The following is a 23,965-nucleotide window of genomic DNA, read 5'->3' as shown; positions in this document are numbered from 1 at the left end:
CAGTATCTTCACATCATGGATTTTCAACTACCATATTGTTTTTTCTTCCTTCTTCTTCTGCTTCTGCCATTCTCCACCAATGGTCAGACTTACAGAAACATATCTTTGGGGTCATCTCTCACTGCTGCAAGTGATAACCTTTCTTGGACTTCACCATCTGGGGATTTTTCTTTTGGTTTCCAGCAAGTTGGTGATGCTGGCTACTTACTTGCCATATGGTTCAACAAAATACCTGAAAGAACCATGGTCTGGTCTGCTAATAGAAATGATCTAGTTCAGGGTGGATCAAGAGTACAACTTACGGCAGATGGTGAGTTGATTCTAAATGATCAATCAGGCAGACAAATATGGATCCGTCCAGAATCGGGTGGAAGTGGAGCCGCCTATGCAGCCATGCTTGACACTGGAAACTTCGTGGTAGCAAGCCAAGCTGGTGCCAATTTGTGGCAGAGTTTTGATGAACCAACAGACACACTATTGCCCACACAAAATCTGAATTTAGGTGCTCAACTAATTGCTCCCTACCTGGAAAAGAATTATTCACATGGAAGATTCAAGTTTAGTCTACAAACTGACGGGAAACTCATCTTGTACACAACACGTTATCCAACAACTACCTCAAATGTTGCTTATTGGTCTACCCAGGATTCTATTGGAAGCGGTTATAGGGTGATCTTTAACCAGTCTGGCTATATGTACCTCGCAGACCAAAATGGCAATACGCTTAATTCGGTATTCTCTAATTCAGTATCAATGCAAGATTTCTACTTGAGAGCAACCCTGGACTATGATGGACTTCTTACGCAATATGCTTATCCAAAGACTGCTTCCAGTAGCACAAGGTGGCCTATGGCCTGGACGACTTTGCCAAACTTCATACCCTCAAATATCTGCGTGGTAATTAGGGGACCAGTAGGCAGTGGAGCTTGCGGTTTCAACAGTTATTGCATATTAGGAGATGACCAAAGACCAAGATGCAAGTGTCCTCCTGGTTACACTTTCTTTGATCCAAATGATGAGAGGAAGGGATGCAAGAAAAACTTTATTTCACAGGATTGTGACCATCCATCGCAAGAAATAGATAACTTTATGGTGAGGGATATGCTTAACACAAACTTTCCATATACTGATTATGATGATTTTACTTCAGTGGACGAGGATTGGTGCAGACAAGCTTGCTTGAGTGACTGCTATTGTGCTGTTGCCACTTATAACAGTGGAAGCTGTTGGAAGAAGACAGGCCCTCTGATGAATGGGGTAACAGATCCAAGTATTGGTTATAAATCCCTGATGAAAGTAAGGAAAGGCAACCGGACTGCAGGTTCAAGTGCAAAGAAGAGTGATCGATCAACTTTGATCACAACAGGATCGGTGCTTTTAGGTAGCTCCATCTTTCTAATTGTTCTATTTCTGCTAGGAATCTACGTGTTCTTTACTCGATGGAAGAAACAAAAACAAAAGATGGTACCGCAACTCCATGTCATGCCAGAAATGAATCTGCAGAATTTTACATACAAAGAGCTGGAAACAGCTACAGGAGGATTCAAGGAAGAAGTCGGTAGGGGTGCTTTTGGAATTGTTTACAGAGGGGCACTAGCCAACGAAGACAAACCGCTCATCGCAGTGAAGAAATTAGAAAAGATGGCCCGGGAGGGCGACAAAGAATTCAATACAGAAGTGAAAGTTATTGGCAGAACAAACCACAAGAATCTGGTTCAACTTGTTGGATTCTGTAACGAAGGGCAAAATCGCCTTCTGGTCTACGAGTACATGAGCAGTGGCTCCTTGTCAAACTACATATTTGGATATTCAAGGCCTAGTTGGCACCGAAGAATGCAAATTGCTTTCAGTGTAGCCAGAGGGCTCCTTTACCTCCATGAAGAATGCAGCTCCCAGATAATCCATTGTGATATCAAGCCTCAAAATATCCTCCTCGACGAATCTCTTAACGCCAGGATTTCAGATTTCGGACTAGCCAAGCTGTTGAAGACGGACCAAACCAAAACAACGACAGCAATCAGGGGTACGATAGGGTATGTAGCTCCTGAATGGTTCAAGAACCTGCCTGTCACAACCAAAGTTGATACCTACAGCTTTGGCATTCTGTTGCTGGAGCTAGTATGCTGTAGAAAGAACTTTGAGATCAATGCTATACAAGAACATCTGATAGTTCTTGCAGACTGGGCATGTGATTGCCTCAAAGAAGGAAAGTTGAAGCTTTTAGTAGAAGAAGATGAAGAGGCAATGGAAGACATGAAAAGGGTAGAGAGGTTTGTGATGGTTGCAATTTGGTGCATTCAGGAAGATCCATCTTTAAGACCTGGAATGAAGAAAGTTGTGCAGATGTTAGAAGGAAGTGTTCAAGTCTCTGTTCCTCCCGATCCTTCATCATTTATCAGCACAATCTAAATCTTTTTGTACACACACACACACACACACACACACACACACACAGATATATATATATATATATATATCCAGAAACTAAGGCTAATGAATGTTACCTATTTACCTTGTAATAATCTGTAGTTCCTATCATTTCAGGGCTTAAAACGCACGCTTTCAATTATTATTTTTTCTTTTCATGTTCACGAGTAATAAGTAAAATAAAAGATTTAAAATGAATATAAAGGCAAACCTTATATAATTATTAGATATTTTTTCTTGAGTTTCTTTTAGGATGTTATATATTAACGCATGTATAAAATTCAAGATGTTAAATACAATTTCTCAGCAAGAAAGTGAAAATCAATCTTTAAAGGTTTATTTTAATTATTCTTTTTAGATATTTTCAATACAAAAAACTTGTAGCACAATCCTAAATCCTAAAAGTGAAAACATTATGTCCTGTGATATCATTTAATATTTTTAAAGAATAATATAAATAAAAATTTAAAATCTTAACTAATAATTCTTGTTTATAAATTGAATAATAATTCATTTTTTACGAGTTATTTCTTTCTCCGTAATTTAATAGAATTTTCTCAAAAAAGACCAGAATATATATATATATATAATTTCTTGGAACAAGCCACCTTTTGAACGGGTTTTCCTCTCCTAGATTTAGTGGAATTTTCTCAAAACAAAATCTAGAATATATAAATTGTTAGGATTTTAGAGATTTTCAATAAAGAAAACTTTTATAATCGAAGGCGTACAGCTAATAACATGTCTTTTTTGCATGGGTCTATCACACAGTCCTTTCTTCGCGGTAATATATATTGGAAGAGTTGACCATTGAAAATTACAACCACCTAATGTTTGACCATTGAAAATTACAACCACCTATGTTTTCTCCTCCAGTCAAATGATAATTTATTTCAGTTTTTTTTATAGTTTACCGACCGGGATTTAACGATATAACGAGCCGATTCATAAAAATATTATTTTGTTATTTAAAAAAAAATTAAAATAATATTATATTAATTTTTTTAAAATTAAACAAGGTTTTTATATTGTCATTCTCCACCAATGGTCAGACTTACAGAAACATATCTTGGGGGTCATCTCTCACTGCTGCAAGTGATAACCTTTCTTGGACTTCACCATCTGGGGATTTTTCTTTTGGTTTCCAGCAAGTTGGTGATGCTGGCTACATACTTGCCATATGGTTCAACAAAATACCTGAGAGAACCATAGTCTGGTCAGCTAATAGAAATGATCTGGTTCAGGGGGGATCAAGAGTACAACTTACGGAAGATGGTGAGTTGGTTCTAAATGATCAATCAGGCAGACAAATATGGATCCGTCCACAATCGGGTGGAAGTGGAGCCGCCTATGCAGCCATGCTTGACTCGGGAAACTTCGTGGTAGCAAACCAAGCTGGTGCCAATTTGTGGCAGAGTTTTGATGAACCAACAGATACCCTGTTGCCCTCACAAAATCTGAATTTGGGTGCTCAACTTACTGCTCCCTACCTGGAAAAGAATTATTCAGAAGGAAGTTACAAGTTCATTCTACAAGCTGACGGCAATCTCATCTTGTACACCACACTATCCATTAACTACCTCAAATTTTGCTTATTGGTCAACCCAAAGTTCTATAGGTAGCGGTTATCAGGTGATCTTTAACCAGTCTGGCTATATGTACCTTGTAGCTAGAAATGGTACTGTACTTAATCCTGTATTCTCTAATTCAGTATCAATGCAAGATCTCTACTTGAGGGCAACCCTGGACTTTGATGGAGTTCTTAGGCAATATGTTTATCCAAAGACTGATTCCAGTAGCAGAAGCAGGGCTATGGCCTGGACGACTTTGTCAAACTCCATACCATCAAATATCTGCTTGAGAATTACGGGACAAGAAGGCGGAGGAGCTTGCGGTTTCAACAGCTATTGCAGATTAGGAGATGACCAAAGACCAAGTTGCAAATGTCCTCGTGGTTACACTTTCTTTGATCCAAATGATGAGAGGAAGGGATGCAAGAAAGATTTTATTTCACAGGATTGTGACCATCCATCGCAAGAAATAGATAGCTTTGAGATCGAGGAAATGCCTAACACAAACTGGCCATTTAATGATTATGAAATGTATGGTTCAGTGGACGAGGATTGGTGTAGACAGGCTTGCTTAAGTGGCTGTTATTGTGCTGTTGCCATTTTTAACACTGCTGGACAATGTTGGATGAAGAGAGTCCCTCTCTCGAATGGGGTAACAGATCCAAGTGTTGATGGAAAAGCCCTGATAAAAGTAAGGAAAGGCAACTCGACTGCAGGTTCAAGTGCAAAGAAGAGTGATCGATCAACTTTGATCACAACAGGATCGGTGCTTTTAATTAGGTAGCTCCATCTTTCTAATTGTTCTATTTCTGCTAGGAATCTACTTGTTCTTTACTCGATGGAACCAACAAAAACAAAAGATGGTACCTCAACTCCATGTCATGCCAGAAATGAATCTGCAGAATTTTACATACAAAGAGCTGGAAACAGCTACAGGAGGATTCAAGGAAGAACTTGGTAGCGGTGCCTTTGGAACTGTTTACAAAGGGGTACTAGCGAACGAAGACAAACCACTCATTGCAGTGAAGAAGTTAGATAAGATGGCCGGAGAGGGCGACAAAGAATTCAATACAGAAGTGAAAGTTATTGGAAGAACAAATCACAAGAATTTGGTTCACCTTATTGGAATCTGTAACGAAGGGCAACATCGCCTTCTGGTCTACGAATACATGAGCAATGGCTCTGTGGCCAATTTTCTCTTTGGAGATTCAAGGCCTAACTGGTACCGAAGAATGCAAATTGCTTTCGATAGAGCCAGAGGGCTCCTTTACCTCCACGAAGAATGCAGCTCCCAGATAATCCATTGTGATATCAAGCCTCAAAATATCCTCCTCGACAAATCTTTTAATGCAAAGATTTCTGATTTCGGACTAGCCAAGCTGTTGAAGACAGACCAAACCAAAACAATGACAGGAATCAGAGGGACGAAAGGGTATGTAGCTCCTGAATGGTTCAAGAACCTCCCTGTCACAACCAAAGTAGATACCTAATGCTTTGGCATTCTTTGTAGTAATATAAAGAACAACCTTATGTTTGCTGATAAAAGAGAAAAGAACAAAGAACTAAGTCCACGATGGAAAGAACAAAAAACAGAAAGAACACAGAACTTAGTTTTTAAGTATAAAGAACAAAGAGCAGAATTGAGTTATTGGTTACTGCCATCCCATGCCCTTTTATTTATAGGAAAAGAAAACAGAATTACAAAGAAAAACAAACTCTAGAAACGTACCAGCCAACTTCTCCTTTATTTTAAGGAGATGTTTACAAGTTAGTTTAATCCTAGATAAACTTAACAAAAGAATTAAAACATATCCTAATCTAGATAGTAATCTCAGCTAACAACTAGATAATCATGCAGTAGATTACTGCTAAGTAATCTGTTCTAGCTTAGGTACCAAACTTCAACACTCCTCCTTGGTTCCAAAGCTAGTCATTCCAATTCTTGCCCTCAGATCTTCAAACCTGGTTTTAGCCAACGGTTTGGTGAAAAAATCTGCTAGTTGATCTTTAGAAGTGCAGTAGCATAGTTCCAGTTCTCCTTCTTGCTGAAACTGCCTGATTGCATGATATTTGATTTTCATGTGCTTGGTTCTATCATGAAAAACAGAATTTTTAGAAATGGCTATAGCTGATGTGTTGTCACAAAACAATGTTGTGGGATTTTGTTGATTGCAATCTAAGTCACTTAGCATCTTCCTCAGCCATATAAGTTGTTTTGCTGCTACATAAGCAGCTATATATTCAGCCTCTGCTGTAGAATGTGCCACCACCGATTGTTTCTTTGAATTCCAGCAAAACACACTCTTTCCCACAGCAAAACAGTAGCCTGAAGTACTCATCATTCCTTCATCACTTCCTCCCCAGTCACTGTCTGAAAATCCAACAAGATTGATTGAGCTGGACTTCACAAAATGTATGCCAAAACCTGCAGTCCCTCTCAAATATCTTAATACTCTCTTAGCTGCCACAAAGTGGTTTTGACTTGGCTCTTGCATGAACCTGGAAAGATAGTTCACAGCAAATTGAATGTCAGGACGTGTGGCTGTTAAATATAGCAAACTCCCAATTAGACTCCTGTAGACTTTCCCATCAGCTTTTGGAGATCCATCTTCTTTCATTAGCTTCTGCCCCTGTATCATAGGTGTGCTTACTGGCTTGCATTTGCTCATTGCAAAATTGTCCAGTATTTTCAAGGAAAAACGTTTTTGACAAAGAAAGTAACCTTGATCAGACTGAGTTACTTCCATTCCTAAAAAATATGTCAACAAACCAAGTTCATTCATCTCAAACATGTCTTTCATATTGGTTTTGAATTCCTCTACAAGCTGCTCCTTGTCCCCTGTGATTAGCAAATCATCAACATAAACTGATACAATGAGTTTATGTCCATCAGCATGCTTCACATATAAAGTTACCTCATTCATGCTCCTGTTAAATCCCAAGCTTAAAAGATGATTATCCAACCTGCTATACCAAGCTCTAGGAGCTTGTTTCAATCCATACAATGCCTTCTTCAGTAAATAAACTTTGTTTGTTGAATTTGATTTTTCAAAACCAGCAGGTTGCTCAACATAAATCTCTTCATTTAGCACACCATTCAAAAATGCAGATTTAACATCCAATTGAAATATATACCAACCGTTTTGTGCTGCTAGAGCAAGTAGGAGCTTCATTGTTTCATGTCTGGAAACTGGAGCAAAAGTTTCTGTGAAGTCGATCCCTGCCTCTTGTGAATATCCTTTCACTACAAGTCTGGCTTTATGCTTGTTGATCTTACCATCTGCATTTAATTTTGTTTTGAAAATCCATTTCACTCCAATTACCTTCTTATGATTTGGTCTGTCAACTAGCATCCATGTTTGATTTTTGTCTATCATTGCAAGCTCCTCCTTCATTGCTGCTATCCAAACTTGAGAATTCATAGCTTCTTCAACATCTACAGGTTCTGCCTCAGCTACATTGCACCTGCTATAGATATCTGATAGAGATCTTGTTCCCTTTACTGGTTGATCATCAATATTCTCTGCAGCATCCCACTCAGTTTGTTGTATCTGTTTTGATCCTTCACCTGATGAATTTTTCCAATCCCAAGTAGCATTTTCTACAACTTTGACATTTCTAGCAACCACAACTTTGTTAAAATTCAGATCATAAATTTTATAAGCCTTAGATGTTGTACTATAGCCTATAAAGATTCCTATATCAGCCTTTTGATCAAGTTTTCTTCTTCCAACTTCAGGTTTCAGAACATAACAAATACTACCAAACACCTTTAAATGATCAATACTAGGTTTAAAACCATACCAGAGTTCATAAGGAGTTTTATCTGCTAAAACTCTTGAAGCCATTCGGTTTATAAGATATGATGCTGTGTTTACTGCTTCTGCCCAGAAATTCAATGGCAGCTTCTTCTCATATAGCAAACATCTTGCCATCTCCATCAATGTTCGGTTTCTTCTTTCACTTACACCATTCTGCTGTGGTGTGTAGGGAATAGTCAGCTGGTGTTTAATCCCTTCTTTAGCAAGGTATGCTTCAAATTGTCGAGAGGTATACTCTCCTCCATTGTCAGATCTCAATATCTTTAATTTGTTTCCTGTTTCTAGTTCAACTGCTGCCTTGAACTTAACAAACTCAGCAAACACATCAGCTTTGGATTTTAGAAAGTAAACCCAGCAGTACCTACTAAAATCATCAATAAATAGAAGAAAATACTTTGAACCATTTAATGATTCATTGTGCATAGGTCCACACACATCTGTATGTACAAGCTGGAGTTTTGACACTGCCCTATATGCATTGTCAGGAAACACAGTTCTGGTTTGTTTTCCCAGCTGACAAGCTTCACAAATAATTTGCTGTTCTTGAATATCTGGTAACCCGTGAGTCATCTGCTGGTCAGCCATTCTTTTTAGAGTTGCATAGTTGAAGTGTCCCAACCTTTTGTGCCAAAGAACAGATTCATTGTTCTCATAGGTATTGGCACTCAAACATACTTCCTTCCAGTTAACATTAAAGCTTCGGTTCATCATTTTTGCAGAAAGTAAAAGTACTCCACTTTTATCTTTAATGTCACACACTCCATCATTAAAGACTATTGAATAGCCAGATTCAATCAATTGACCCACACTAACTAGATTTTGGTTGATTTTAGGCACATAAAGAACATTTTTAAGAATTTTTGTACCTGACAGTGTTTCTACTGCAATTGCTCCTTTTCCTTCAACCTTCACAAAGTCTCCATTGCCAATTCTGACTTTAGATAGGTAGCTTTTATCCAAGTCTTTGAATAAGCTTAAGTCTGCTGTCATATGGTTAGTGCAGCCGCTATCAATGAGCCATGATGAGTCCTTTTGCTCTGCTGAATTACACATGTCCTGAATTGTGACCATGAATAAAAGATCTTCTTTGACTTCTGAACAATCAGCTACTTGAGCTTGTTGTCCAGCTTCTGTTTTATTTTTGCAAAATCTTTGGATGTGCCCAAATTGCTTGCAGTTTCGGCATTGAGCATTCTTGAGCCAACACCATGCTTCAAGATGATTAGTTTTCTGACAGTATTTGCAAGCAGGAAAATGCTCTTTCTTCTCTTTCCCCCTCATGAAGCTGTTATTGATGTTCTGTTGCCAGTTAGCAGATTTCCAGCTCCTTCCTTTTTCTCTTTTTCCTTCTTGATTATTTCTGAAATTGTTCTTAGCCCGACTCTTATCCTTGTAAACTGCTACAAGAGCTCCTTCACTTGATCCTTCTTGTCTATATGCTTGCCTTTGCTCCACAGCTTGCAATGCATTTACCAGTTCTTGCAAGCTAATTTCAGAAAAATCTTTAGAATCTTCTAAAGAACAGATTTTATGTTCAAACTTTTCTGGCAGACTCACCAGGACTTTCTCTACAATTCTAGAGTCTGGAAAATCTTCTCCCAAAAGTCTTACTTGATTCACAAGTTTCAAAATTTGAGAAGAGAAATCTTTGATGCTCTCATTTTCTTTCATCTTCAGACCTTCGAATTGTCTTCTCAGATTAAGAATCTGCATCCTTCTTGACTTCTCATCACCATGGAACTCTGCTTTTAATTTATCCCATGTTTCCTTGGCAGATTTGCATGCCATGATCCTTGTGAAGATGTCTTCACTTACAGCACTATGAAGACAAGAAAGAGCTTTGAATCTCTTTGCCTTTTCTTCATTAAAGAACTTCATCTGTGCAATTGTGGGATTGTTACCTAAAGGAGTAGGTTGCCTATCACTTTCCACTATCTCCCATAAATCAAGAGCTTTGAGATAGGTTTCCATTTTTACAGCCCACACACCAAAATTCTGTCCCGTAAACAATGGTGTTTTTGGTGAAAAACTTGCAGAATCCATTAAAAAAAAACTCACTTTATTCTCTCGTGTTTTTCACTCACCAACCCTCAAAGTAAAAACTTTGATTTATCCTCACTATACTCTCGTGTTTCTCACTCACAAAAAAACCCTTCAAAGATCCTAAGGAAGCTCTGATACCAATTGTAGTAATATAAAGAACAACCTTATGTTTGCTGATAAAAGAGAAAAGAACAAAGAACTAAGTCCACGATGGAAAGAACAAAAAACAGAAAGAACACAGAACTTAGTTTTTAAGTATAAAGAACAAAGAGCAGAATTGAGTTATTGGTTACTGCCATCCCATGCCCTTTTATTTATAGGAAAAGAAAACAGAATTACAAAGAAAAACAAACTCTAGAAACGTACCAGCCAACTTCTCCTTTATTTTAAGGAGATGTTTACAAGTTAGTTTAATCCTAGATAAACTTAACAAAAGAATTAAAACATATCCTAATCTAGATAGTAATCTCAGCTAACAACTAGATAATCATGCAGTAGATTACTGCTAAGTAATCTGTTCTAGCTTAGTTACCAAACTTCAACATTCTTTTGCTGGAGCTAGTATGCTGTAGAAAGAACTTTGAGATTAATGCTATACAAGAACATCAGATAGTTCTTGCAGACTGGGCATGTGATTGCCTTAAAGAAGGAAAGTTGAACCTTTTAGTAGAAGAAGATGAAGAGGCAACAGAAGACATGAAAACGGTGGAGAGGTTTGTGATGGTTGCAATTTGGTGCATTCAGGATGATCCATCTTTAAGACCTGGAATGAAGAAAGTTGTGCAGATGCTTGAAGGAGCTGTTCAAGTCTCTATTCCTCCTGATCTTTCATCATTTATCAGCACAATCTAAATCCTCTTTATACACGTATATGTATATATATATTCAGAAACTAAGGCCAATGAATGTAACTTATCTACCATGTATTGAATAATCTGTAGTTCCTATCATTTCAGACATGTCTAGATCATCTTGTGGGTTGTACTCTAAATTTCAAGTCAAATGATGATTTCTTCAACTTGTCCAATTGAGTAGCAGATTGATTGTAAGGACTGAGTCTTTATCAGCTTGGAAAGAAAAACATCATGTGTGACAACATGCACAGCAAGGCTTCAAATACTTGCATCCTTCTTCTTCTTTTTTCCTTTTCCATGTTCAAGAGTAGCAAGTAGAATCAAAGAATTATTATTCAAAATATGTGCTGAATAACTAATTACTAACCAGTACTTCAACCTTAAAAGGTGTAACTCTCATAGACTTGGCCTGTGTAAATAGTATGTTTGTTTCTTAAGTTATTTATCGTAATGTAGTCCTAATTAAGAAGGTCGGGAAAAAATATTCTAAGATCATATACCTCAGTTATTAAACCCAACTTAATTCAATTAATTTAGTTGAAATACAACTATCTTAACTTGATTTTCATAAAAAAAAAAAATTGTTTGTGATGATTAGATTAACTTGACAGATAATTCACAAACTTATCAAAATCTAGTTTTTTTTATATATATATATATATATATATATATATTTGTTTTTACATATTGTTTTAATTTTTTTTAAATAAAATAATTAACCTTTTTAATCTTTAACGTACCTTGGCTGGGTCATGTGCGAGTTCGGGCTTAATATCTTTGATGTGAATGGTTTGTTTAACATCTTGAGAAATTTAGTAATTGCAGACAAAAGTGGACCAGTCCATTATAATAATGATAGGAAGAAAAGGTTCATTTTGGCGTAAAGGACAATTTTAGACCAATATAAAAGACTAGTCGTTGCATTTGTTGTCTTGTTTATGTATGACACGTAGTCGATGGCAATGTGACTTTCAAATTGGATTGATTCGTGTGTCAATCTTTAAGACCTGGAATGAAGAAAGTTACGCAGATGCTAGAAGGAGCTGTTCAAGTCTCTATTCCTCCTGATCCTTCATCATTTACCAGCACAATCTAAATCCATTTTGTACACATATATTCAGTTGCTAAAGCCAATGAATGTAACCTATCTACCATGTGTTGAATAATATGTAAGTCCTATCATTCCACGCATCATGTGTTAGACTTAATTTGCACTATAAAGCTTAAAACACGTAATTTCAATTTTATTTTTTTTAATTTCACAAACTTAGATTTTGTTGTAAGTAGGTTTTCTTCTCAAATCATTAACCAATCTGGACAGGAGTTTAAATTTAGTTTCGTTGTCAAAAAAACATAAATGTATTTGGATGAAAAAACATATAAGAAGATATAAAAATAAATCTATTTTTAAAATGAATTTTTATCATTTTAAAATAAGAATTATAAAGAGTTATGTCTTTTTTATTTCAATTATTTTTATTATGTTTTCTTTAGACAATAACTAACACTTTTTCACCATTATTTTTCTTTAAAAAAAAATATGCAAAAAAAGAAGTTCAAATGCTCCAACATAAAAAAATAAGAGTAAATACAACTAATCAAAACAAAATAAAAATGCAAACTCCCTTTAGAAAAATTATATTTGAATATTTTATTATGTATAAGTAATAGTTATCAAACTTAATCTGATAATAAATAAAAATGTATGAATTTTATCTAAATAAAGATATTTGAATATTTCATCACCTTTAGGGCCATGAATATAGTAATCAATAAAAAAAATATTTTTTTTTCTATTACCAAAACAAGATGAAGATGGATAGATTTTAAAAATAATAATAATGATAAATGAATCTTTTCTTAGCTCTAAGTCATATTTTTTTTTAATACATTTTAAAAACACGTCATGAATACTTACGGTGGACCAACCCCCACCAGGACGAAACTAATTTTCAACTCATTCATTGAATGTATAGTTTGAATCCATACAATACCAAGAGAGTATTAATTAATTAATTAATTAATGTCACTTATTTAAATTTAAGGATAAATCGAGCAATTACACTCACCTAATGTTAAGGATGACATCACTTTCTTCAATAGGACAAACACTCGTCCCCTTTCCAGTTTGACAGCATAGAAAAATTACAATTATTATGCAAGAACCATCTCATGTTTTTTTTTTTTTTTTTGAGTCTTTCAAATGTTTTACCACGTCAGGTCTTTTTCTTTTTTCATTTGTATCTTTTTTTTAATCGGTCCTTCAAACTTTTTTTTTTTAATTTGCATTGGATCATTTTGCTTCGGTATTGCAAAATTAACCATTAATAAACTATGAAACAGTATTTGGAATAAAAAACTCGTGAGATAATACAAGATAAAAATAAATACTAAAAAAAATAAAGAAGATGCAAAATAGAATAAAGAAATGCAATGAGGCTCCCATTATTAATAATAGATAGATAGATAGATAGATGTTTCTTTAAAAATATATGATATATTTTATTATCCTGAAAAGTACGTTATTTCAGACTCCCATTAATTCATTCACAAAGTGTCCTCTACATGAAATCACAACACTGGGACTTCAAAGATTAAAGCTGATATACATTATTCAGGCCTGCAGAATATATATGATTCCATTTTATTAGTTCAAAAAATCAGAAAGAAACAAAGCCTTTGCCGCCTTCCAAACTCATTTCTGTCACCTACAACACTCAACATAAATAGAGAAATGGTTGTGCGCTTGCTTTGAGCACTGAAATTTCCTGAACAACATAATCTTCACACCATGGGATTTTCACCACCATATTATTTTTTCTTCTTTCTTCTTCTGCTTCTGCCATTCTCCACCAATGGTCAGACTTACAGAATCATATGGTTCAGCAAAATACCTGAAAGAACCATAGTCTGGTCTGCTAATAGAAATGATATATTTCAGTTGGGATCAAGAGTACAACTTACTAGAGATGGTGAGATGGTTCTAAATGATCAATCAGGCACACAATATGGAGTCCAGGTGTTTTTGGTGGAAGTGGAGCCGCCTATGCAGCCATGCATGACACAGGAAACTTTGTGATAGCGAGCCAAGCTGGTGCCATTAATTTTGTGGCAGAGTTTTGATCACCAAACGGATACACTGTTGCCCACACTAAATATGAATAAAGGTGGTGAACTAATTGCTCCCTGCCTAGAAAAGAATTGTTCAGAAGGAAGATACAAGCTCATTTTACAAGAAGACGGGAATCTCGTCCTGTACACAACACGTTATCCATCAACTACAGTAAATTATGCTTAATATTGGTCTACCCAGGATTCTATAGGTAGCGGTTACCAGGTGATATTTAACCAGTCCGGCTATGTGTACCTTGAAGCTAGAAATGGTATTGTACTTTATCCAGTATTCTCTAATTCAGTATCAATGCAAGATCTCTACCTGAGGGCAACTCTGGACTATGATGGAGTTCTTAGGCAATACGCTTACCGTAAGACTGCTGCTTCGGGTAGCAGAAACCGGGCTATGGACTGGACAACTTTGCCTTCCTTCGTACCTTCAAATATCTGCATGAGAATTTCGGGACAAGTTGGCAGTGGAGCTTGCGGTTTCAACAGTTATTGCAGATTAGGAGATGACCAAAGACCAAGTTGCCTGTGTCCTCCGGGTTACACTTTCTTTGATCCAAATGATGAGAGGAAGGGATGCAAGAAAAACTTCATTTCACAGGATTGTGACCGTCCATCGCAAGAAATAGATAGCTTCGAGATCAAGGAAATGCCTAACACAGACAGGCCGGGGAATGGTTATGAAGATTTTGTTTCAGTGGACGAGGAATATTGGTGCCAACAGGCTTGCTTGAATGACTGCTATTGTGCTGCTGCCATTTTTAACAATGGAGATTGTTTGAAGAAGAGATCGAATTCCTCTCTCAAATGGGAGAATAGATCCAAGCACTGGTGGAAAGGCTTTGATAAAAGTAAGGAAAGGCAACTCCACTACAGGTTCAAGCTCGAAGAAGAATGATAGATCAATCGGTGCTATTAGGTAGCTACATCTTTCTAATTGCTCTCTCTCTGCTAGGAATCTACGTTCATGCCAGAAATGAATCTGCAGAATTTTACTTACAATGAGCTGGAAACAGCTGCAGGAGGATTCAAGGAAGAACTTGGTAGGGGTGCTTTTGGAATTGTTTACAGAGGGGCACTAGCCAACGAAGACAACCCGCTCATCGCAGTAAAGAAATTAGAAAAGATGGCCGGGGAGGGCGACACAGAATTCAAAACCGAAGTGAAAGTTATTGGAAGAACAAATCACAAGAATCTGGTTCAACTTGTTGGATTCTGTAACGAAGGGCAAAATCGCCTTCTGGTCTACGAGTACAGGAGCGGTGGCTCCTTGTCAAACTACATATTTGGATATTCAAGGCCTAGTTGGCACCGAAGAATGCAAATTGCTTTCGGTGTAGCCAGATGGCTCCTTTACCTCCATGAAGAATGCAGCTCCCAGATAATCCATTGTGATATCAAGCCTAATATCCTGCCCGACGAATCTCTTAACGCCAGGATTTCAGATTTCGGACTAGCCAAGCTGTTGAAGACGGACCAAACCAAAACAACGACAGCAATCAGGGGGACGAAAGGGTATGTAGCTCCTGAATGGTTCAAGAACCTGCCTGTCACAACCAAAGTAGATACCTACAGCTTCGGCATTCTCTTGCTGGAGCTAGTTTGCTGCAGAAAGAACTTTGAGATTAATGCAATGCAAGAACATCAGATAGTTCTTGCAGACTGGGCATGTGATTGCCTCAAAGAAGGAAAGTTGAAGCTTTTAGTAGAAGAAGATGAAGAGGCAATGGAAGACATGAAAAGGGTAGAGAGGTTTGTGATGGTTGCAATTTGGTGCATTCAGGAGGATCCATCTTTAAGACCCGGAATGAAGAAAGTTGTGCAGAGAAGCAGTTCATTCCTTGAAAAGACAGAGTGCCGAGCCTTATCTTTAAGGTGGATTTTCACAAAGCTTTCGATAGTGTGCAGTGAGATTATTTAGAGCAGGTTATGAGGCATATGAGTTTTGGTGAAAAATGGATTAATTGGATCAACACTTGCATCTCCACTGCAAAATTATCAGTGCTGATTAATGGATCTCCTTCTAAGGAATTCCTAATGGGTCGTGGGATTCGCCAAGGTGACCCCCTTTCTCCATTCCTTTTTCTAATAGCAGCAGAGGGATTATCTGTTTTGTTTCAAAGAGTAGCTTCAAATGATCTTTTCAAAGGTATCCCTTTTGGAGACAGCTTTTGCCTCAGTCACCTACAACATGCAGACGACACTTTGATCTTCATGCCTGCTAATCTTCATATGGTCAAAACAGTTAAAAGGATCCTGTTGTGGTTCGCTATTTGTTCAGGTTTGCACATTAACTTCCATAAAAGCTCTTTAATTGGCATAAATGTTGGGGAAGATACTTGTGCTAGTATGGCACATTCAGTCTTTTGCAGATTTGATTTCTTGCCTTGCTCTAATCTAGGCATGCCTTTAGGATCCAATCCTAAAAGATTGTCTACATGGAAGCCTATTATTGAGAATTTCAGACGAAAGTTGAGCATGTGGAGAGGTCGTATGCTTAGTATGGCAGGATGTATCTGCTTAATCAAAAGTGTCTTGAGTTCATTGCCAGTATATTATATGTCTTCTTTTCTTATGCCCAAAGGAGTCTGCAATATACTAACATCTATTCAACGAAGATTCTTGTGGTCTGGAGTGGCGAAGCAAAAGAAAATCTGCAAGGTGCAGTGACGTATTGTTGTGAAAACTAGAAAAGAAGGAGGCCTCGGGTTGGGTTCTTTAATGTCAAAAAATATATCCATGCTTTTCAAATGGATATGGAGGCTAAGCTTACCAGAACAAGCCTTATGGAAACAGGTAACAACCCATCTTTACTCCCCAACTTTCGAGAATGGAATCCCAAAATTGCATGGTCATATTTCCCCATTTTGGAAAGACGTTTTGTCAATCTTGGACCCAAACAGTGTCATCGGCTTATTATTGCGTAAAAACATTAATTTCAAGATTGGAGATGGATCCTCCATCCTTTTCTGGTCTGACGTGTGGATAGGATCAAATGATTTACGTAGCATTTTCCCTAAGCTTTACCAAATTTCTACTTTTCGGAATGGTTTGGTTAATGAGATGGGTCAATGGGTGAATGATCAATGGCGATGGAATCTGGTTTGGCGTAGGAAGCTCTTATCTTATGAAGAGCAACAATATCATCATTTGCTCTCAATGCTGGAGCCAACGATAATTCGTCAAGGAAAAGATGACAAACTTATATGGCCATGCAATTCTGATGGCAGCTTCTCAGTTAAATCGTGTTGCACCCTAATTGACAATACCTCCTCTGCGACTGATAGAGTCTTCGAAGCCAATGTTTGGATTAAAGGGGCTCCTCCGAAAGTTCAGGTGTTTCTCTGGTTGGCAGTACAGGACAAAGTTAGTACAAGAGCTTTTCTCCATCAACAGACTGTTTTGTCTGCCACACAAGCTTCATGTGTCTTTTGCAGCTCAAATTTGGAAACCTCAGAGCATCTTTTTATACATTGTAACTTTTCTAGGAGTGTTTGGATGAAAGTTTTGGATTGGTGGGGTATCCAATGTTGTTTACCGAGAACAATTGACTTGCTTCTTCTACAGTGACCCGAAATGGTTCATGGCAAATTCCAAAGATCAGCTTGGAGATTAATTTCAAGTAGTACTATTTGGGGTATATGGTTGCTGAGGAACAAAATTGTTTTTGAGGAGGGAACTATAAACTTGTTTGATTGTTTCTCCACCATCCTTCATCGGGCTTCTATTTGGTTGCATACTAAGATTCAAACTTTAATTATACAGGAAATGACCTCTTAAGATCTTCTGATGGCATCAAATTATGGTGTAATAAGAAATCTTAGGTAGTCTTCTTGTTGTTTGCTGTAGTAGATCAATTTTTTTTTCTTTTTTCTTTTTTCTTTTTTATATCGCTTGTATTTCTCTTTGACTATTCGCTTTATGGCCTTCTCAATATACTCTCGATGATTATCAAAAAAAAAAAAAAAAGTTGTGCAGATGTTAGAAGGAGGTGTTCAAGTCTCTGTTCCTCCTGATCCTTCATCATTTATCAGCACAATCTAAATCCTTTTTGTACACATATATATATCCAGAAACTAAGGCCAATGAATGTTACCTATCTACCTTGCATTGAAGGATAATTACTCGAGCCAATTCATAAAAATATTATTTTATTATTATTTTTTAAAATAAAAATAATATTATTCTAAATTTTTTAAAATTAAACAAGGTTTTTATATTTTCAATCCGGTCACGGGCTTTTTTATTAAATTGATTAAATCCGATTAAGTTAATTTTAATTAGTTTATTTTAAAAACTAATCAAAGTTTGGTTTTGGGTTGGCATATAAATGCATTGACCGTTTAATAACTGGAAAAATTTGATGTTAGTTAAAATTTATTTACCAAAAAGAAAAATTTATAAAGATAAAAAGAAACTCTTTCACAAGAATTCTATTTATTTTTGTGTTTTAAAAATATTTTTGAAAAAAATTAAAAAAATTTTATTTTTTATTATTTAAAATTAATATTTTTTAATGTTTTCAGATCATTTTAATATGTTGATGTTAAAATTAATTTTTAAAAAATAAAAAAAATTATTTTAATATATTTTTAAATAAAAATACTTTAAAAAATAATTACTAATCTCAAATCTCAATACACAGAAGGTTTTTAACATTAGTTTATTCTCATGCATGAAAAAGATTCGAAATTAGTTGAAATCTCTTTATGAGGAGGGAAAAATCAAAATCACATAAACAAAGTCATGATTGCCATCTTCATTTGATACGCGGATAGGTGGAGACTCAATATTTCTTCCAACTGTAATACTCAGCTTCTGATTAATTTCATTAGTAATTGTTATTAGGATTTTAGAGATTTTTTATATATATATAAAACAAAAAAATTTGCAGCAGAATCTTAGACTCATGCAGTTAAAATTGTGTAATTAAAGTGGTAAAAAAAAAGGAAGCTTCTGATTAATTTTATTAGTAATATTTTTTATATAAAAAAGTTGCAGCAGAATCTTAGATCAATGTAGCTAAAACTGTGTAATTGAAGTGGTAAAAAAAAAAAGGAAGCTTCTGAGTAATTTCATTAGTAATATTTTTTATATAACTTGTTATTAGGATTTTAGAGATTTTATATATATATATATATATATATATATATATATAAAGTTGCAGCAGAATCTTAGATCCAAGTAGCTAAAACTGTGTAATTGGAGTGGGTAAAAAAAAAAGCTTCTGATTAATTTCATTAGTAATATTTTTTATATAACTTGTTATTAGGATTTTAGAGATTTTTTATATATATAAAAAAAAGAAGTTGCAGCAGAATCTTAGATCCAAGCAGCTAAAACTGTGTAATTGGAGTGGTAAAAAAGAAAGAAAGCTTCTGATTAATTTCATTAGTAATATTTTTTTTATATAACTTGTTATTAGGATTTTAGAGATTTTTTTTATAAAAAAAGAAGTTGCAGCAGGATTTTAGATCCAAGCAGCTAAAACTGTGAAATTGGAGTGGTAAAAAAAAAGAAAGCTTCTGATTAATTTCATTAGTAATATTTTTTTATATAACTTGTTATTAGGATTTTAGAGATTTTTTATATACAAAAAAAAGTTGCAGCAGAATTTTAGATCCAAGCAGCTAAAACTGTGAAATTGGAGTGGTAAAAAAAAAAAAAACTTCTGCTTAATTTCATTAGTAATATTTTTTATACAATAATCTAAATTATATCTTAAATTATCATCAATGTCTTACATTTTTTTTATTAAACTAGTTATTTGATATGACATTAAAATTTTATTAGCTAAATTATTATTTAATTTTTTTTTAATTTACTTCAGCTTTTGAATTGAATTTATTCTTTAACAACTGTTGTTTTTTTTTTCTCAAGTTTTTTTTTGTCCTAGATTTATTAGAATTTCGTCAAAAAAAAGACAAGAATATATAACTTTTTAGGAACCAGTTATTTAACGATATTGAGTGTGAAAACACTTAATTTTTGCATTTTATTCTCCAAGTTCTAGTTGGATTTTCTCAGAAAGACCAGGATTTTAGAGATTTTCAACGAAGAAAATTTATAGCACACGCAATCCTAAATCAAGAGAAACAGTGAATCCTTTATAGTTGAAGTGGTCAGAAGAAAAGGGAAACTCCTGATTAGTTCCATTATTAATGGTGGCCACTCCGTTTATTCCAATGGCATTAGTAATCGCTCTAAGACTTATTGCTAATAATTGCCCTTTTTTGAACACCCCTTTCTTCACGTTAATATTGGAAAACTTGACAATTGATCAGACTTACAATTTTCTAATGCTTTACTTTTACTTCATTAATTTATTCATTTGATACGTACGCCGATAGTTGGAGACTCATATTTTATTACAACGGCAATACCCAGCATAAATAGAGAAGAGGGCTTGTGCCCTAAATCATGCAATGTCTTAAAAAACAGTATCTTCACATCATGGATTTTCAACTACCATATTGTTTTATCTTCCTTCTTCTTCTGCTTCTGCCATTCTCCACCAATGGTCAGACTTACAGAAACATATCTTTGGGGTCATCTCTCACTGCTGCAAGTGATAACCTTCCTTGGACTTCACCATCTGGGGAATTTGCTTTTGGATTCCAGCAAGTTGGTGATGCTGGCTACCTACTTGCCATATGGTTCAACAAAATACCCGAAAGAACCATAGTCTGGTCAGCTAATAGAAATGATCTAGTTCAGGGGGGATCAAGAGTACAACTTACGGCAGATGGTGAGTTGGTTCTAAATGATCAATCAGGCAGACAAATATGGACCCGTCCACAATCGGGGGGAAGTGGAGCCGCCTATGCAGCCATGCTTGACACGGGAAACTTCGTGGTAGCAAGCCAAGCTGGTGCCAATTTGTGGCAGAGTTTTGATGAACCAACAGACACACTGTTGCCCACACAAAATCTGAATTTAGGTGCTCAACTAATTGCTCCCTACCTGGAAAAGAATTATTCAGATGGAAGATTCAAGTTCATTCTACAAGCTGACGGGAAACTCAACTTGTACACCACACACTATCCATTAACTATCTCAAATTTTGCTTATTGGTCGGCCCAAAGTTCTATTGGAAGCGGTTATAGGGTGGTCTTTAACCAGTCTGGCTATATGTACCTCGCAGCCCAAAATGGCACTATGCTTGATTCGGTATTCTCTAATTCAGTATCAATGCAAGATTTCTACTTGAGGGCTACCATAGACTATGATGGAGTTTTTAGGCAATATGCTTATCCAAAGACTGCTTCCAGTAGCAGAAGGTGGGCTATGGTCTGGACGACTTTGCCGAACTTCATACCCTCAAATATCTGCGTGGTAATTAGGGGATCACTAGGCAGTGGAGCTTGCGGTTACAACAGTTATTGCATATTAGGAGATGACCAAAGACCAAGATGCAAGTGTCCTCCTGGTTACACGTTCTTTGATCCAAATGATGAGAGGAAGGGATGCAAGAAAAACTTTATTTCACAGGATTGTGACCATCCATCGCAAGAAATAGATAACTTTATGATCAGGGATATGCTTAACACAAACTTTCCATATACTGATTATGAATATTTTAATTCAGTGGACGAGGATTGGTGCAGACAAGCTTGCTTGAGTGACTGCTATTGTGCTGTTGCCACTTATAGCAGTGGAACCTGTTGGAAGAAGAGAAGCCCTCTCTCGAATGGGGTAACAGATCCAAGTATTGGTGATAAAGCCCTGATGAAAGTAAGGAAAGGCAACTGGACTGCAGGTTCAAGTGCAAAGAAAAGTGATCAATCAACTTTGATCACAACAGGATCGGTGCTTTTAGGTAGCTCCATATTTCTAATTGTTCTCTCTCTGCTAGGAATCTACGTGTTCTTTACTCGATGGAACCAACAAAAACAAAAGGTGGTACCGCAACTCCATGTCATGCCAGAAATGAATCTGCAGAATTTTACTTACAATGAGCTGGAAACAGCTACAGGAGGATTCAAGGAAGAACTCGGTAGGGGTGCTTTTGGAATTGTTTACAGAGGGGCACTAGCCAACGAAGACAAACCGCTCATCGCAGTAAAGAAATTAGAAAAGATGGCCGGGGAGGGCGACACAGAATTCAGTACAGAAGTGAAAGTTATTGGAAGAACAAATCACAAGAATCTGGTTCAACTTGTTGGATTCTGTAACGAAGGGCAAAATCGCCTTCTGGTCTACGAGTACATGAGCAGTGGCTCCTTGTCCAACTACATATTTCAACATTCAAGGCCTAGTTGGCACCGAAGAATGCAAATTGCTTTCGGTGTAGCCAGAGGGCTCCTTTACCTCCATGAAGAATGCAGCTCCCAGATAATCCATTGTGATATCAAGCCTCAAAATATCCTCCCCGACGAATCTCTTAACGCCAGGATTTCTGATTTCGGACTAGCCAAGCTGTTGAAGACGGACCAAACCAAAACAACGACAGCAATCAGGGGGACGAAAGGGTATGTAGCTCCTGAATGGTTCAAGAACCTGCCTGTCACAACCAAAGTAGATACCTACAGCTTCGGCATTCTCTTGCTGGAGCTAGTTTGCTGCAGAAAGAACTTTGAGATTAATGCAATGCAAGAACATCAGATAGTTCTTGCAGACTGGGCATGTGATTGCCTCAAAGAAGGAAAGTTGAACCTTTTAGTAGAAGAAGATGAAGAGGCAATGGAAGACATGAAAAGGGTAGAGAGGTTTGTGATGGTTGCAATTTGGTGCATCCAGGAAGATCCATCTTTAAGACCTGGAATGAAGAAAGTTGTGCAGATGTTAGAAGGAGGTGTTCAAGTCTCTGTTCCTCCTGATCCTTCATCATTTATCAGCACAATCTAAATCCTTTTAATATATCCTGTTGCTAAGGCCAATGAATGTTACCTATCTACCTTGCATTGAATAATCTGTAGTTCCTTGTATTGAATAATCTGTAGTTCCTATATTATTTCAGGCATCATGTGTTAGACCTTGCACAATAAGGCTTAAAACGCATGCTTTCAATTATTATTTTTTCTTTTCATGTTCACGAGTAATAAATAAAATAAAAGATTTAATATGAATATAAAGGCAAACCGAATATAATTATATATTTTTTTCTTGATTTTCTTTTAGGATGTTATATTATAAAATTCAGGATGTTAAATATAATTTCTCAGCAAAAAAATGAAAATCAATTTTTATTTTAATTATTCTTTAAGATATTTTTAATTAAAAAAAACTTGTAGCACAATTCTAAATCCTAGAAGTGAAAACATTATATCTTGTGATATTATCTAATATTTTTAAGGAATGATATAAATAAAAATTTAAAATCTTAACTAATAATTTTTGTTTTTAAATTGAACAATAAGTCACTTTTTACGAATTATTTCTTTCTCCGAGATTTAGAATATATAAATTGGAAGGTTTTTTTTTCCTCTTCAAGATTTAGTAGAATTTTCTGGAAAAAAAAATCTAGAATATATAAATTGTTAGGATTTTAGGGATTTTCAATTAAAAAAAACTTTTATAATTGAAGTGGTCAAAAGAAGGAAGCTTCTGATATATTTCAATGACATTATCTATTGCTCCAAGGCGTACATCTAATAACATGTCTTTGTTGCATGGGTCTATCACATAGTCCTTTTTTCCTAGATATTAAACCTGGCCTGAAGATTAACCCGATCGATTAAAAACTTGATTAAAAGACTGAATCTTAAATTTCATGGATCAATCAGTTGATCTAGATGACGTTAATATTAGAAAAGTTGACCATTGAAAATTACAATCACCTAATGTTTGACTCATGATTAATGCTGGGATAAGCTTTTTCTGAGGAAGTAAACAGGAAGCTGCTATGTTTTTTCCTCCAGTCAAATGATAATTTATTTCAGTTTTTTTTTTATATAGTTTACCGACCGGGATTTAACGATATAACTTGAGCCAATTCATAAAAATATTATTTTGTTATTTAAAAAAAATTAAAATAATATTATTTTAATTTTTTAAAATTAAACAAGATTGGGTCACGGGGCTTTTTTATTAAGTTGATTAGATCCGACAAAGTTAATTTTAATTATTTTATTTTAAAAACTAACCAGAGTTTGGTTTTGGATTGGCAAATAAATGCATTGACCGG

The 23,965-nt window shown here is 35.8% G+C and overlaps 2 protein-coding genes and 2 pseudogenes across 2 annotated transcripts; all 4 read left to right on the top strand.

Moving 5' to 3' along the window:
• Nucleotides 1–2,409, top strand: LOC133702031 (G-type lectin S-receptor-like serine/threonine-protein kinase LECRK2). The gene has a single exon (XM_062126209.1). It carries the CDS (start codon nucleotides 16–18, stop codon nucleotides 2,407–2,409), a length of 2,394 nt encoding a protein of 797 aa, XP_061982193.1. The 5' UTR covers nucleotides 1–15.
• A 772-nt stretch (nucleotides 2,410–3,181) lies between these two features.
• Nucleotides 3,182–10,889, top strand: LOC133702030 (G-type lectin S-receptor-like serine/threonine-protein kinase LECRK2; annotated as a pseudogene).
• Nucleotides 10,890–13,507: 2,618 nt separating this feature from the next.
• On the top strand, nucleotides 13,508–17,899 carry LOC133702029 (G-type lectin S-receptor-like serine/threonine-protein kinase LECRK1; annotated as a pseudogene).
• A 2,379-nt stretch (nucleotides 17,900–20,278) lies between these two features.
• Nucleotides 20,279–22,766, top strand: LOC133700403 (G-type lectin S-receptor-like serine/threonine-protein kinase LECRK3). The gene has a single exon (XM_062123917.1). It carries the CDS (start codon nucleotides 20,293–20,295, stop codon nucleotides 22,684–22,686), a length of 2,394 nt encoding a protein of 797 aa, XP_061979901.1. The 5' UTR covers nucleotides 20,279–20,292; the 3' UTR covers nucleotides 22,687–22,766.
• The last annotated feature ends 1,199 nt before the right edge of the window (nucleotides 22,767–23,965 follow it).

This window comes from Populus nigra, chromosome 8 (assembly GCF_951802175.1).
Source record: "Populus nigra chromosome 8, ddPopNigr1.1, whole genome shotgun sequence".
Taxonomy (NCBI): domain Eukaryota; kingdom Viridiplantae; phylum Streptophyta; class Magnoliopsida; order Malpighiales; family Salicaceae; genus Populus; species Populus nigra.
This window is presented reverse-complemented; position numbering and strand designations above follow the sequence as displayed.